At 42.7% G+C, this 17,375-nt stretch overlaps 1 protein-coding gene across 2 annotated transcripts; it reads left to right on the top strand.

Annotated features, from left to right (window-relative positions):
- Positions 1-1,267: 1,267 nt before the first annotated feature.
- On the top strand, positions 1,268-14,540 carry ERLIN2 (ER lipid raft associated 2; the record flags this gene model as incomplete). 2 transcript variants are annotated; one of them, XM_084232020.1, is made up of 11 exons in its annotated part: positions 1,268-1,377; positions 2,970-3,051; positions 4,113-4,159; positions 5,944-6,005; positions 6,148-6,273; positions 10,129-10,202; positions 10,361-10,419; positions 10,958-11,049; positions 11,857-11,946; positions 14,176-14,255; positions 14,340-14,540. In XM_084232020.1, 11 exons carry the CDS (start codon positions 1,271-1,273, stop codon positions 14,538-14,540), a joined length of 1,020 nt encoding a protein of 339 aa, XP_084088146.1. The 2 variants fall into 2 exon arrangements, with proteins under 2 accessions (XP_084088146.1, XP_084088145.1); XM_084232019.1 differs by having other exon boundaries at positions 1,271-1,377; positions 14,155-14,255.
- Between the last annotated feature and the right edge of the window lie 2,835 nt (positions 14,541-17,375).

Below are 17,375 nucleotides of genomic sequence, written 5' to 3'. Positions count from 1 at the left end.
CGCCTGGAGGGACAGCCTGGTACGCGGCCCCCGCCCCTTACCGCGTTCACTGGGCCTCGTTGGGCCTTGCTGCAGCTCGGGGTTGGAGCTGAATAGCCTCTCCCTCAGCCCGGCCACTCCGGGGACGAGAAAGCAACCTGTTTCTGTCCCGTTCCTTCCCCGCGAGTCTTGAGCCCTCTACCTAGGGCACTTGGGACGCGAGACCCTCTCTCGGAAGAGGACAGGGAAGGGGCGCCAAGTGGGGTGCAAGTAACCTGGGGAGTAAAGGGAATTTGCAGAAGTGACGCCACTGCAGATCGGTAGCTGGATGCCACCACTGTAGAATGAGCGCCTCGCCGGTGTCTGCGCCCGGATTATATTAGATCCACGCCTTGCGCTGGTGGACCCAGGCACACCTGACTGTGACCTTTGTGGTCAGTTACCGTAGCTTTTACCGTAGCTTTTACAGTTTTAAGGAAATAAGTCTCTAGATGCTAAGTCTTCTTCCACATGGTGCCTGGACGCATTTGGACCAGGAGCTCAGAGTCTTCCAGCTGGGGGAACCTCCTCTCTCCTCTAACCGTTTGGGGTGGGGCACTGATAGGTGCCAAGTGCCAGTCGAGTATTTGGGAAGGAATGTGGCTTCAGTCTTGTCCAAAGCCTCTGCAGAGCCTAGGATATAACTGGGAAGGTGGAGGAAAGGCCTGAGAATCCCACTCTCATGGACCCTCTGACCCATGGTACTTCAAGTCCCACACTTTACTCTGCTGGCATGCTGTCTTGGTGGCTCTAGCATCTGAAAGGAGTAAATAATGGTTTTCTTTGAAATGACAGGCAATTAGAACTGGAAGGCTCTGACCAGAATTACATAGCCACAACTGCCTGTCATTTAACATCCTCTGTAATTTGGGCCAACATTCTGCAGCTGCCTCTCTTCCCTTTTAGTAGTATGAGTGGCTCCAGTGACAGCACATTCGTGTTCACAGGAAAAGAAAGCTGTGTTCTGAAGCATGCCCAGTTGGCACTGATTCTCCATTGGGCCACGGCTGCATCTGGAGCCACTGCCTCTTCAACAGGGTGGGAAATAAGAGTTCCACAGTTAAGGAATGGGCATGTTGACATAGAACAAGATGAAGAGCACTATAGATCTAGCCTTGTGTTCATACAACAGACTAGTTATGAGCTATGTTCAGGAAGCTCACCGTAGTGAGATACTGTCGTAGTTTTCTCCTGCATGTCAGACCACACACACATTTTCCCATATCTTTTTCCCTAGGATAAAGGTTCCCTGATGGCTCAGTTGGGAGCAGTTGTGGCTGTGGCTGCCAGTTTTTTTTGTGCCTCCCTCTTCTCATCTGTGCACAAGATAGAAGAGGGACATATTGGGGTATATTACAGGTAAGGCAGAGACAGGGAGACGCCTGAAGCTCCAATTAAATGACTCTCTTTCCTAGTCACTGTCTAATATTCTGCTGAATATCTGTATTTATATTTTGTTGAATAGGGGAATCTTTTATTTATTTATTTTTTAAATGGTGCTCTGATTTTTTTTTCTTTTAAAGGTTTATTTATTTATTTATTTATTTATTTATTTATTTATTTATACAAGCACTGGGTACAGTCAGAAGGTGGTGAGAGGGAAGGTGAGAGAATTCACCAAAACCAGAGCTGGGAACAGAACAGGCAGACTGATGAAATACACTGCTGAGGGGAGCAGCAGGTGGCAGGAGAGGTCTTTCTGGCCATGTGGGACCCTCACCGGTGGCCAGGGATCAAACCAGCGCTGCAGAGGCTGCGGGCAGCTCCACAGCCCAGCGCTCAACCGCTGCGCCACCAGGGGAGGCCCAATAGGGGAATCTTTTAGATTGAATTTTTGTTGGTGACCATGGGGAGAGAAGTATCATATGTGTGTGTGTACGTTTTGTGTTTGTGTGTGTATACACATAATATTTTTATATATACACACATACATATATAAATGTAAATATAAAAATTAGCATTCTGAGTTGATGTCATGGATGATACTAATAAATGTATATGGATTTAGAGACAAAACCTAAAGCAAACTTTAGAGATCATCCCTAAAATACTGTTTTCTCCCCCTGGGCATCTTGGCACCAATAGCCTGCTCTGTTAATTTTCTGAAATTAACTTTCAAGAAAAAATGAAAGAGCCTGCAGGTTGATTTATAACAATCAGCACAAGCCCTAGGATAGTGCCTCTTAGACTAAGAAGCATTATGTCACTACTTATTTTATTTTGTAATGTATCTTCTATTTCATAATGGAAGGCAGAGAAACACAAATAAATCTTGAGTTGCTTTCTTTCCTTTTAGTAACTTAATTAAACAAGTTTTTGCTTTCAGTCTTTATGAACCCCTTGATGTGCCCTATGATATTTATTTCTGGATTGCCAAGTTCTAAAACTCTGGTCAGGTTTCCTCCTAATTATTTCTCCTTATAATTCTCCCCATTATCTGTTCATATGTCCCAAAATAGGATTTTTATTTTATCAGTTATGTGCAGCTTGATTAGATAGATAACTACTGCCAAAAATATATATTAGAATAATTTATAAAGTATACTTAAAATTATTCTTCAGGTTGTTCATGTGAGTGGACTGTAGCATTAGTGCAGTTAATTGATAACTTACTGGATTTAACTGCCTTAATGGATTGCTGCAAGCACAACGGATATGACAAAGTAAAACAGACTTCCTATCTTAAGTACAGCTACGGATTCTGCTCTTTATTACACTTAGTCTCTGTACCTAATTTTCTTGCTGCAAAAGCATGAATAATTTTTTTGTGTTACCTTCAGGCTCAATAGACTGTTAGGGTCAAAACAACCTGAAAGCATCTGTGGCCATGATGCTGGCATCTGTCACTCTTTATCAAACATTTATGGGCTGGAAGAGAAAGTTGGACCAAACAGTATTGATCTAATAGATTCCTCTTGCTGAGTTGAACCCATTTCTCTCTTCCTCTACAGAGGCGGTGCCCTGCTGACTTCCACCAGTGGCCCTGGTTTCCATCTCATGCTCCCATTCATCACATCATATAAGTCTGTGCAGGTACACGTGATTTGTGTGGGATGGTTGGATGACTGCAGACTTGGGGTGTTGACTAATGCATGATCTGGAATTTTTTAGCTATTGGATGAATATAACACGTTTTCAGAGAATCATTTAAGGATAATGTGTGTGTGTGTGTGTGTGTGTGTGTGTGTGTGTGTGTCTACATAAAAAAGTAGAGATGTAGATATATACACACATACACAGAGAGAATGAAGCTCCTTGGCCACTTATTCTGGAGCTTTGCTTGATTGTTGAAATAGCTGAATCGGGTCATTGCCTTGGCCTGTCAACCCCATCTGGGAATTATTTCTTCATTTCAAGACATAGTCAGAGAAGTATCTTTTCTGAATGTATCGAAGGAATAATAGAGAGTGTGTGTCTGTGTGTTTTAAATCATAGGCTACTATGATAGATGGAAATTAAATATTGTAATTTTCCTTTTTCTTGTTTGAACGTCAAGAGATGTAGACATAATTTTTGAGAGGAAAGTTGAACTGGTGAGGGGAAATGACATTCAAAAATAGTACCAAGATTAGGTAAGACAAATCTAAAATCTGGTTGAGTTAAAGTAACCATCTTTGAAGTAGGTTCCACCAGCATTTTTTTCCCTACAAATTTCTTCTGCCATTTATTATCCTTTATGGTTTTCAAAATGCATTCATGCACATCATCTCATTTGAATCTCACCATAATCTTGAGAATGGGCTGAGCAGTATTATACAGGCTGAGATAGCTTAAATGGATCTGCTGTTTCAAGGCTGGTAAGTGGAAGAGGTGGCGCTAACCACAGATTGTAGTACTTCTAACCCAGGGTTATTGTCTCTAAACCATTGTTACTCATCTGGTTCATATGGTGCTTTACTTACAGTGAAGCAGGAATAGGTACCTTTGGTAGTTTAGCTTTACACACTGTAAGTAAGGAGGATTCAGAGAGGAATTCATGTTTAGCACAGCTTAGCCCAAAAATGTATTCCCAGAGAGGGCCACTTAAGATTACAAAATTAAGTTATGTTTGTCATTTCCCATCTTACTACATTTTATGTTTCCTCTGTTTCCAGACCACACTCCAGACCGATGAGGTGAAGAATGTGCCTTGTGGGACTAGGTAGGTTGCCCAAAATAAAACTTCAGCCCAGAAAAAGACAAAGGGCTGACTGGCTGGCTGCACTGAGAGACAGTGAAAGAGGATGCACTTCTTCTTGAATTTATCATGTCCGCTGTCCACTAGATATAGGTGATGTAGGACAGTATAGGGAGTCACAGTAGGTGGACAGGGCCTTTGGGAGGGCCTTGAATGCCACAGTAGGAAGCTTGGACTTTTTCAGTTAGAAGCCTTTTTCCACTAAATGAAAATGACATGAGAAGGGAAGATAACTTTAGCATCACATACTATGGAGAATGGCTTAAAGGTAAGGGACTCCTTAGGGGCAAGAGATCTGAAGAGAGCACTGCTATAGTGACTGGGTTGAAAAGTCAAAGATTCTAAACTGGGATAGAGTAACAAAACACACAACACCATAGAAAACACTCAGACAAACTCAGAATTGGGCATCCTACAGGATACCTGACCTGACCTTGTCCCACAGTCATTGTACTTGGAGGGTTGGTTAGTTGAAAAAGAGACTTAAAAGACATCAATAAATGCAGTGGTTATCCTTGATGAGAACCTGGTTTCAAAATAACAGCTAGAAATGACATTATAGAATGACTTAAATAACAAATTTATTTTCTCACAACTCTAGAAACTCAAGGCACCAGCAGGGTTAGTTTTGGTAAATTCTCTCTTCCTGGCTTGCAGACAACCAGCATGTGACCTCGCTTGGCCTTCCCTCTATGTATGCTGGAGAAGAAAAGGGACTTCTGGTGTCTTTTTTCTTTTTCCTTGATGGGTCCATTTTAATTTTAATTACCTCATATATGACTTCATTTTAACCTTAACTACCTTCTTAAAGTCCTTGTTTCTAAATACAGTCACACTGGAAGGCACAGTTTCAACAGATGGATTTTGGAGGCACATAATTCAGTCTATAACAGGAACTAATGGGGAAATTTGAATAAGGCCTTAGTGTTAGATGTTGTTAAGGATTTATTGCTAATTTTCCTAAATTCAGGAATGGTCTTATGACCATATTGAAGCATATTGTCTTATTCTTCCAACTTTCCTGTGTTTGAAATTTTTTCATAATGACTATTTTGGGCAAAGGAAAGTGCTGACCTAAAGTAATGGAAGACAAAGTGAGAAAGAGTAACCATAAAATTCCTTAGTGACCTTTTAAAGTTCTGAGGACTTCTTGACCTTATTTTTTTTTTTAAGATTTATTTATTTATACATACAGGAACGGTGGTACGGGCCAGAGGGGTAAGAGGATTCACCAGTGACAGAGTAGGGAGCAGAACAGGCAGATGGACCGAAAGACTCTGCTGAGGAGAGCAGCAGGCGAGTCAGGAGAGGTCTGCTGCGCCATGTGGGTAGCTCCCTGGCCGGGGATCGAACTTGTGCTACAGAGGCTGCAGACAGCTTCATAGGTTGCATCTTAACCCCTTACGCCACCAGGGAGGCCCGGACTTCTTGACCTTACTTAGTCTTGTCCCTGCAGTTGATTGCTTTAATCCAAAGGCATTGCCACTTCAAATGACATGATGTAATCTTCTTACTACTACCCCAAAAGTCTATTTTCTTTGTGGAGCAATTTTTAGATGTGATTTTTCAGGAGATTGTGATCTTGCTATAAGCTCTGAAGATCTCCTACTTGAGATCCGAGATGCCTTCTAACCTCCCTTGCACTCTTGTACTCTTTTTCTGCCAAGTCACACATCTTATGCCACCACAGGAGACCACACTATTTCTGAGCTTACTAGTGACTTCTCTGTCCATTCTTTCTCCAATAGTGGTGGTGTGATGATCTACTTTGACAGAATTGAAGTGGTGAACTTCCTGGTCCCAAATGCAGGTATGATTTTGTAGTTTGCCCTCACATAAGCTTACCGGCTTGCTATTGGGCATCTTGTCTCTGCACCTCAGGGAGAGCTACTGTGTCCAAGAAAGGTTTGAGTCCCTCCTTTTCTCATTCTGACTTTCCCCATCCTTCCCAGTGTATGATATCGTGAAGAATTACACTGCTGACTACGATAAGGCCCTCATCTTCAACAAGATCCACCATGAGCTGAACCAGTTCTGCAGTGTACATACACTTCAAGAGGTCTACATTGAGCTGTTCGGTAAGGAAGTCTCTGACCACAGCATGACTTAACAACCTGTCCCCACCCCACCCCCTGCCTAGTTCTGAGCTACCTACCAGGTAGGATGGGTACTGATGGACAGGAAATTTTAAAGAACCCAAGGCTGAGAAATTGATCACAAAGAAAAGTAGAAAATGTTGATGACAATGGAAGAAGATCATCAGACCGGTTGAGCTTTGGGCACAAAAGTAATTGACATGAATCAGAGGACTGGAATGGAAGTGTTTTCCCACTGCCCCTAAAACATAATTCTGTGAAGACAAGCTTAGTTCTAGAAGAACCATAGAGATCATCCAGTCCATCATCCTCATTTTAAGAGAAGGGTGCTGAGGCCCAAAGAGAGAAAGTCACAGAGTTGATTGGAAGCAAAGCTGAAGCTAGAACGTCCTTGCCTGGCTCTCATTTCACTATATTCCCCACCCTGAGGAGCACCCAGGAATGGGTGATCACAATGGTGTGGTTCTCACATTTACTTTTAGAAGTGGGACATGGACCATAGCTACTTACAGCTTCTAGACTTTTATGAAATTTATTTATTACCCTACACCTGTGGAGATGAATTGGAATACACTTAAAAAAAAATCCTCATACTGGGCCTCCCCGGTGGTGCAGCAGTTGAGCACTGGGTTGCGAAGCTGCCTGCAGCCTCTGCGGCGCCATTTTGATCCCCCAGCCTCCGGGTGAGGGTCCCACATGGCGTGCAGACCCCTCCTGCCGCCCGCTGCTCCCCTTAGCAGTGTACTCGGTCCTTCTGCCTGTTCTGCTCCCTGCTCTGGCTCTGGTGAATTCTTTCACCCTCCCACACTTCTGACTGTACCCAGTGCTTATATAAATAAAATAAATAAATCTTTAAAAAAAAAAAATCCTCATAGTGAAGTAGACACTTTTTATTCTTTTCACTTGGTCAAAGTAAACATAGCTGACAGCAAAGGAAAAAAAAAATTTATTGTTACAGCTCCTTTATGGCAAAATGTTCTGTTCAAATTTGCTGCTAGAAGTTTTCTAGTAGCCAATGCTAAAAGTAAATGAAAATCTCAACCAATAGTACAACTATTTTGATACTAGGACAGATGGTGACTTTTCCCAACAATCTTCATTAAAAGGACCCTAAGTTGAGAAAATTTTTTTAGAGCAGACAGAAGAAGGAATCAGTGATGTTGACAGTGATCTTAATTAAGCAAACAGCCTGTCACACTGTGTATAAAATTTGGGAAATCACCAGAATCACTTTAAAGTTTTCTGCCATAGAAAATTCATTTGATGGAGTTTAAATTCAATGTGATTTTAAGAAAAATTTGGTAAATTTGCTACTATGTTTTTACCTGAAACTCACAGAATTTTTCAGATATCAATTTTCTCTCCAGCCATTGTTCCAGGGCTTATGCCATTTAATGAACATTTGAAAGCATTTATTTTTTTTAATTAATTAATTTATTAATTTATTTATTTATACAAGCACTGGGTACAGTCAGAAGTACGGGAGGGTGAGAGAATTCACCAGAGCCAGAGTGGGGAGCAGAGTAGGCAGAAGGACCGAAGTACACTGCTGAGGGGAGCAGCGGGCGGCAGGAGAGGTCTGCGCGCCATGCGGGACCCTCCTCCGGTGGCCGGGGAGCAGCCAGGGATTGAACCGGTGCTGCAGAGGCTGCAGGCAGCTTCGCAACCCAGAGCTCAACCGCTGCGCCACCGGGGAGGCCCCACATTTGAAAGCATTTAAAACAAAAGATAAAGGAACTCTAATTCCCATGATTAAAAAAATTAAAATATAAATTTTTTTTGCATTAGAAAATTTGTTACTGTCTTAGAGATAAACTTGGTGACTTAGTAGATTATAGTTTCTTATACAGAGGAGCTAGGAAAATGTATTTGCTTTGGAACTTTTTTCCTTGTTACATTGCAATCTTGCTGGCAGGCTCTGTTCTGCTTAGAATCTGTTTGCATCCATAAAGGAAAAACTCCTGTCTCTAATCCTATTCCTTGAACAGGAAGTTTCTTCCCTCGCTCCTTCCTCTGAGGGTAATATGGCTCTCCATATCTCTGATGCATCCTTTTTTGCTCATTTTGTAAAAATATTATCAAATGCTTGTTCAGAAGTATAACTGAAAAACCTCACTGTGTTTACTTAGCAATATAACTCAATCAGCATTTATCAGCATTACCATAATATAAACAACTTGTTGCCAGTGTTACTGAACTGCCTTGTAAAATATTTCTTCCAGATGTTCCCAGTTACTAGCCTGGGGCCACAGATGTCCACCTTTACTCAAATGTAATTGGGTCTGATAAATAATTATGTCATTATTAACTTACAAGGGTAACAGGTCATCTCAGTTAACGTTTGGTTGGTATCCTATTTACATTGGTTATATGAAATGAATGTTTATCTCTTGCTGTCAAATTGTTAGATTCATATAATGTGGGAGGTACTGCCTTTATGGATATTTTTCCCTCAGTGCTAAGAAACTTGTGAAAGCATATCCAATATGTAAAAACATTAAAATTCCTCTCATATTGAACAGTTAAAGTGCTGTTTTAAAAGCCTAACAATCAGAGCATAGTAATGAAACTCGAGCTAGCTAACTAGCTCGAGACTATCACTGAACTTCTGTGGATTGGGCATCTATTAAAGGGCTTAGACTTAATGTTCCTAATGGGTGACTGAGAAAGACCACTGAAAGTAAATGGCAGGATCCTCCCTGGTAGCCTAAGGGCTAAGTCTCGGCACTACCACCTTAACGGCCAACCCTCCTGGCCAGGGCACAGCAGACCCTCCTGTTTCTCCCACTGCTGCCTTTAGCAGCGTATTTCAATAGATCTGCCTGTTCTGCTCCCCACTTCATCTCTGGTGAATACTCTCACCATCACCCCACCTCTGCCATATACCCCAGTTCTTCTATGCAAAAACAAATAAATAAAATCTTTTAAAACTAAGTGGCGGCTAACAGTAAGGGAGGTGATTTCCATTGAGATGTCCTAGCAGGTTTCATGGAGTCTTTTCCCAGGCCCCTTGGAGGATCTTATTGAGGATCTCGTGGGCCAGGGGTTAGGGAAGAGGGCTATGAAACCCTGAGGAAGCTGAGTCAGAGAAGGCAGCCTCGGTGCTGCTTGCTGCTGTTGTGTGATCACAGCTAAAGTGTGGGGTGGGGGAGGAGAAGGAACAGAGTCAGTTCTAGTTCTTCATATGTCAGCGCAACCACTCATATGTGAATTCCACACAAAGGAATCAGGACCACAGCAAGAAACACATCAAAAAACTTGTGCTCATATCCAGCACCATAAATTTTCATTTTTCCCTTGTGTTATTTGGTGACGTTCCTAATGGAAATAGTCTCCTTGGGGCTTTCCTTGACGTCAGAGTCTGTTTCTCTTTTAGAAACTTCTAAAATTACTAGATGATGTGCTCAGCTCTGCAAAATAACTAGCCTAGCCATTCCACTGTCCTTCATGAAAACTAGGAGCCTGTCTTCTCTTTTGCTGCTGTTGTCAGGGAATGGCCCCATTGATTCAAGAAATATGTTAGAATTGTTCCTTTAATTTTTTAAAGCTCATTTCCCTTTGGGGCAGGGTTGATGTTTTCAGTAATCTAGGTGATTTTATCTCAGGCCACAGCACAGGGATGGTCTCACATCTGCCTGATAGGGCTGCATCAGGTGCCACTCCCAAATCTTGTAGGAAATCTGTAATCTCTGGGCTCTGAGCAGCACACTGCCTCTGAAGACCTTTTGCCTGTCAGATGTACTCTTGAGCTGCTGTTTTAGCTTGTTCTATACCCCTTATATTTCCCTCCACTCTACCTAAAAAGTATAACACCTTCTTTTTCTTTCATGATTCTAGATCAGATTGATGAGAATCTCAAACTGGCTTTGCAACAGGACCTGACCTCCATGGCCCCAGGGCTTGTAATCCAAGTAAGCATTTCCACAATGTGCCCCCTCCATGAAGGTGCACCTCCTCTTTGGAGGAATGTTGTCTTATTCAGGAAGATCAAGGAACAGTGCAGCTGGGAGCTGCCTATGTCCCTCACCAGTCTCACTTTCCCATCAGGTGCTATTTTTTCCTTCTCCAGGCTGTGCGGGTGACAAAGCCCAATATACCTGAGGCGATCCGCAGAAACTATGAGCTGATGTGAGTATCCCCTCTGCCTCACCATTTCTCTCTCACACCTCATCCCATCCCATAGCTAACCGAAGCAGTGCCAGGATTTTATCCTCCTTTGGAGTATTTGTTACAGCCCATTGCATTGTAAGATGGAGCAGGCGTGTCGGGACAGTCACCTGGGCTCCATAACTGTGATTGAGAGCCAAAGATGAAGCCCTTTCGAGCAGTGATGCTTTTAAAAGGGCCAGGGGCCTTGTTTGTGTCTCATGGCTCATGCCAAAGAAGATAAGAAGAAAAGACGATTAAGTGGGCAGGCAGGTGCATTTTGCTAAAGTAAATTATGCTTTATTTCCCACAAATGAGTTATTTGGGAGGGAAGGAGAGCCATGTTACTTTTCACAACAGATCAGCTTTTCCCTGGGACATTGAGCAACCTTCCAGGCGGGAGTAAGAAATCACAGTTTGCCTGTCCTCAGCAGGAGTGTTTGGTTCCTCCAGGGGACAGAGAAGTTTCTCAAGAGCTTTTCCACAACAGCCTCACATTTGCATGCTTTTTTCCCTTCAGGGAAAGCGAAAAGACAAAACTTCTCATTGCAGCCCAGAAACAGAAGGTGGTGGAGAAGGAGGCTGAGACAGAACGGAAGAAGGCCCTCATTGGTCTGAACATGGTTCTGGGATCCCCTTTCAGGGCAGAAGGGCAGGGGTCAGTGGGAAGACTCAAGGAAACGTCAGGAAGCTTAGACCATGGTCATGGTCCTCTAAATCTTTGCCACACACAGGCCAAAATGGTCAGATCAGGGCGAGGGGATCATGAATTTTAAGTTTCCATGTCTCTCGTAGATTAAAGGGATTCTTCCTATAAATTCTGAATTCACAATGATAATGGCTAACACTGTGAGCCACTTTCTAAATACTTATATATGAATTATTTCACTTTTTACAACCACCCGATGGTATAGACAAAATCACTAACCTCATTTTACTGAACTGAAGCACAGAGCTTAAGTAATGTGCCCAGTGCCATGGCAAGTAAGTGGGGGAATTGGGGTTCAAATCCAGGGACTCTGTTCCAGAACCTGGGTGGTTAATCACTACACTAGACTATCATTAACAAACCTGACTGCTTCCTAAAGTGGCCCCCAAGTGAGCTTTTTAGAGATTACCTTGCTCCTTAAAATACTGCTGTGGGAGAAATACCCTCATGACTTAGGGGAGAGGTTGGAATTTGTTCGTTGCTTTCATCAGAGAAACAACTATCCTCACTTTGGCCCTCACTGATGGCACAGTTCTGTGCTTACTGGTACCTTCCAGCTCTGCCTGTCATGGCTGCCCTCTTCAGTCTGTGGCTCTCCATCAGCGCTTACCACTCCTGCCTCAGGGAGTCAGATCAAGTGAAAGGTGAAATTTAGTTGAGCTTGCAAACTAAGCAGAGCTCTAAACCTTTTCTCAACTTCATTAATATAGAGGCAGAAAAAGTGGCTCAGGTTGCAGAAATCACCTATGGGCAGAAGGTAATGGAGAAGGAGACTGAGAAGAAGATTTCAGAAATTGAAGGTGAGCAGAAGTGAAGATAATGCCCAAGTTTACCTCAGATCTCACTTTGTGGTAAGGAAGTGGGAGAGTCATTTCCTTGACTCTTTAATCTCTGCTCTAAGATGACAGGATTTCTGGGGGACATTGCCTTTTCTCTGAGCTTTGACTCAAGTTTTGGGGATATTTTGGCCCGGCTAGCATCAGTTTTCTCTTCAGAGAGCATTTGTTCATTCATTCAATGTTTGTAAGTGCCATATGTGCTAGGCATCTTGTGAAGCATAAGAGAAAGGGAATTTTATCCTCCCTGCTGACTTAGAACTCACAGTCTGGCCATGGAAGTAAGCTGGGAAGCCAGGCCAAAACAGCAGCTCCCTCCTTCAGACCTTACCTACTCCTCCTCAGGAGTCAGGAAACACCACAGCATTGGCCTCATAACTGCTCACAGGGTCCCTGTAGATACTAAGTGGGTATGAAATAGATACCTTCTCAGTACCAACAAGATGGGGCTGTAGAGCACTGTTTTCTTCAGTGTCTTTTAGAATATAATTCGCCTTCAGTTCCCTGCCCTCAGCCGGCACCTCATCCCCACCACCTACCTTTCCTTCATGTGGTGCCTTATGTCAGATGAATTGTAAGACAAAAATGGGACCTCATAATGGTGAACATGATGTAGTATATACACATGTTGATTTTCAGCGATACACATCTGAAATTTATAATGTTATACAGTATTAAAAAATATTTTAGTATAATTGCATTGTTTTAATTGGGGAAATATAAATTTACAACATTGGCTGTTATTCAGTGGCATAGGATCACACCTCCTCAGATGCATATCCTCACACTACACTCATTATCAAGAAAAAAATTTTTAAAGATTTATTTTATTTATGCAAGAACTGGGGTATAGGCCAGAGGTGTGGGGGGTGGTAGAGGATTCACCAGAGACAGAGTGGGGAGCAAAACAGATGGATCTACTGAAATGCACTGCTGAGGGGAGCAGCGGACCAGACAGGAGAGGTCTAATGCCCCATTTGGGTCAGCTCCCTGGCCAGGGATCGAACTTGTGCTGCAGTGGCTGCCCATAGCTTCATTGTGCTGAGACTTAGCCCCTTGAGCCACCAGGGAGGCCCAAGGAGAAAAAAAACTTTTAATGGAACCTCAGGGTTCAGCTTCAGAATATAAAGTGCTCTGTCCAGTTACTATGGAGCCAGTCAGGCTTTACAGGGACCCATTGAGTTAAAATTTTAAAACCTAATTAGGATTTGACAGATCAGTGGCGCCTCGTTAGGGAGCCCTTAGGAAAACATTTTTATTTCTTATAAATACTTGTCATCAGGCACTAAGGCTAGCTGAGTCGACCACATGGCAGCCAGAACCCCAGCCAGACTGCAGACTCCCCATACCCAGGGTCTAACTGAGGGTCTGCAGTAAGAGCCCACCCACAGACTGACCTTTCTTTCCAGGCTTTTCGCTACAAATAGTACTCATATGAGGCTGGCCTCATTTTCCAGACAAGGGAGTAAATATCACAAATTTTGCTTCAGTTAGAAAGCTAGTTTCAGCAGATTAAGGAAGCCTATTGTTTGCATAATAGGAGTTTAAATAGGTCTTAATCCAAATAGGTGTTAGTCTGGACCAGGCGTGTAATTCTTCTAGAGTTGTGTCAGCCTAACAACTGCTAATTAGAACCTTTAGACCTCATGTTTATGTTTTATGTTTACGGTATTTGGTTTTAAGGTTGATCTGCCTTTGGCCATATTTAGAGCCTTCTTGGGCTTATCTTGTTTTGCTGTGTAGCACAAGAGGGCTGAGGTTGAGAGCTCAGAAAGTGGGGTTTGAGGCAGGGTCACACCCCTCTTCCTATACGTGGGACCATAGCAGAGAGTATTGGGACAAGAGTGTCTCTGGACAGCAGCGCTTTTCTCAAGGGTGCCATCACAGAAGAGGTTGTCAGGCACAACAATACTTGCCGATAACTAGTTCCAGACACAGGGAGATGCTTGAAAAGCACTTTTTCATCTTGCTTGATTTTCCTTTGTGAAATGGGAGCAGGGTGCCTTTTCCCCGTTTCGCAAATGAGGAAACTAAAGCACAAAGTAAAAAGAGTAACCTCTCCAAGGTCACAAAGATAGAAAATCAGGTGGAAATGAAGCTCAGGAGAAAGCCACAGGGAGCAGACACAGTCATCTGCTAGCCTCTGCACTTCTGCACACATTGGTTTTCACTCTGTTTGCTCTCTTTCCCCAGATGCCGCGTTTCTGGCCCGGGAGAAGGCAAAGGCTGACGCCGAGTGCTATACTGCTATGAAAATCGCAGAAGCAAATAAGGTAAAGCCTTAGTAACTAGTGGAGAGAAGGTGGAAGGTCTCTCATCTGGCTCCATCTGAGTTGTCTTTACTTTTCTTCTTGCAGCTGAAGCTGACCCCAGAATACCTGCAGCTGATGAAGTATAAGGCCATTGCTTCCAACAGCAAGATTTACTTTGGCAAAGACATCCCTAACATGTTCATGGACTCTGCAGGCAGTCTGGGCAAGCAGTTTGAGGGGCTGTCTGACAAGCTGAGTTTTGGCTTAGAAGATGAGCCCTTAGTGGCAGACACTGAGGAGAATTGAAAAGAAATTTTATACAACCACAGATGACACTTAAAGAGATTTTATTTTTTAATGATGAGCCAGGATGCCCCTCCCTTCCACAGTACCTTGTTTGACTCTCTTCCACATAACTGTGGTGAAAAAAGAAGAAATGGACTTAGCTCTATTCCCCTGCCTGGGAAGGGAGGGCAGGGTTTGATGATTTGGGATTTTTTTCAGGTAAGTAGGTTTTATGACTTCTTTTGTGATTTGTAAACCACAGTTTTGACCTTTGACCTCCAAACACTCACTTTAGCCCTTTGAAACTGGCTTAATTAGGGATGTTGTCCTTAAGGAGTGGGAGAAATATAGGGTGTTGTTTTAGGTGATTTGATTTCCCTAATTTGGGAAAATGTGGTCCAGTTTTCTCCCCCTTGCCTCCAAGGTGGGAGATGCCTGTGAGTCTCAGCAACTGAGCAAATATGTGCTCGAAAGTTTACCAATAGAGCTGTGGAGAAACAGCTGTTTGGCTTTCCTGGCGTTTTTGTCAGTGTATATGTGAGTTATTTTAGGGCATACTTGAGCCCTTATAGGAAGAACTGGTGCTAGGTTTTGCCAGCTTTTCTATATGATAGCCTCCTTGCCTTGGGCCTACAGAGTGGTGGTTTCTGACTACATTACTGGAGTCAGGGTTCAGTCACCACTGCATAATTCTTTTCAAAACTTTTCACCTATTCTACAGTTTTTTCCTCTCAATTTGTTCATTGGTTCCACTCAGCATCGAGAAGACAGGAACAAACAACTAAAGTGTCTTAAAGCTGCTGAAGTGGGATGATTGTATCTGCTAAACACTGGTAGCTGCTTGGAAAACTGTATTCCTTGAGATCAGTGTCTTTATTGTTATGGAGATTCTACATTGAAGAGCTCCTCTGGAGGAGGAAGAAGGGTCACCCATCAGATTCCCACATCTTAATGTCAGGCATAAGCTGGGAGTTTGTCTGACTTAGTGGTAAAAGGGAGGCTATTCCCTAAGTAGAACACATTACTAAATCCAGGGACCCTGGTGACTACACAGGGTCAAGACTGTTAAGTCTCTAAAGGGAGGGAGGCTGTGCAGGTCAGAATGCACACCTGCCAGGGTCCCTGTATCAAAATCCATTCAAATGTTTTCTTTTTCATACTGATTAGGAAAATGTTGGCAGATTTGCGGGGTGGGTCAGAGCATACATGAAACAAAGGTTTTCCTATTTCTGAAAATGGAGTTGGGGGCAGGGGAACCAGCTGTATGGCTCATGAGTGTGTACCAAATTGTTAACTGGAGGGCAGCTATCTGACTTCACCTGCAAGCATTTGGTATCCTGTGCAGCAATTTCTGACTTAAGATTTGACCTTCTTATTAGCTTTCCTCACCCTTCCCCCCCTCCAGCTCTCAATGTATCCTTCTTCCCTCGATGAAATCGATGAAATTATGAATGATACTTTCTGGCAAAGATCCCCATCTCATTTTTGGTCCCATGCCAGACTTCTGGTTTATCGAATGGCCCCAGATGTGGGGCCAGCTTGCTCCTAAGTAGTGCCAGGCTTGTTGGGAGTTGGGGAAACATTCAGCTTGCCTAGGAAGAAACAAAGTATTAATGCTTAATTCAGACTTTGCCATTCTCTGTCTTAATTCCTGAGATCTAGACTTCTCAAACCACTGATCCTCGTCACACTTTGTCTGGGTAGCCAAATGTCCCTGGAATGATGGCTCCTAATGTACTCAGAAGGCCTTGCAAAAGGCAATTGGTCTCCCAAGAACAGCGCGTGGCATCCAGTGCTAGGGTGCACTCACCCGCTCCCATTTCAGAGCCATTAGTCACTTGTTAGTAGCTACATGAGCTGTCCCGCTTCCCTGATTTACATATTTGTCGTGCCCTCTATTCTCAGACTTGCCTAGGATTCAGAAAGCACTACTCGATAATAGAACAAGGAGAGAAGATATCACAGCTCTGAATGGCATGATTGTTTGGGTTCTTAACTTAAAAATCTCTCTAATACTACATCCTGTGATGGCTTGTCCCTAACCTTAGATACCACAAAAGAGCCCCGGCAGGGTGATGTCCTTGTGCACCTGCCCCTTTGATGTTAGTACCACTTCCTCTTTAAAACAAAAGTATCAGTATCATAGTACCCATTAGTTCAAATCCCATGGATGTCTGTACCTGCCTGAATAGGGAAATCATAGAATTCAGCTGTTTCCTTAGCAAGGGACAACGAACTTATCTTTGTGACTTTGTTTAACGCTTACCAGAAAATCTGATCTTAAAACATTTGAATTCTAAACATGTCAAATGTGACAGCCTGCAATTTTGTAGGCAGTAAGTCGTGGCTGCTATTTATAAATGGAACTTCTATCAAAATAAGTAACTTTATAAAATTCAGTTTTTATAGGGTTTTCCAAGGAAAAGTCACCTTGGTTGAATATTTCTCACTCATTAAACTTTCCAGAAGTGATTCATAATAAGTACTGTTTTTAATCACTTTTTAAATAAAGGATAGACTGTTTTGTAGGGAAGCCAAAGTATGTTAATAATTTTTATATGATTAAAGTAAAATAAATTTAAAGGGATCTATGATCAGATTAAGTGGAGGGAGGAAAAGAAATCACAAATAATTTTAGTAATATATTGATCAACAAGAATAGATATTTTTAAATTATCTGTTTCATTGTCTATCTGTTGCAATGTCTTTCAACATTGATAACTTTACCGTTTATAGAGAGTATGTAGTGAAAGTAAGCTCGTTATATTTACTGACCTCTCAAAGTTTCGTTGAGACTTGAGGCTGCCCTGTGTCTATGAACTTAGTCTCTACTTCTTTAGTTCTAGTCATTAGATT

Source organism: Talpa europaea, assembly GCF_964194135.1.
Source record: "Talpa europaea genome assembly, chromosome: 4".
In the NCBI taxonomy this organism is placed as follows: domain Eukaryota; kingdom Metazoa; phylum Chordata; class Mammalia; order Eulipotyphla; family Talpidae; genus Talpa; species Talpa europaea.
The sequence above is the reverse complement of the archived record's forward strand: the minus strand, read 5'-3'. Positions and strand labels throughout refer to the sequence as shown.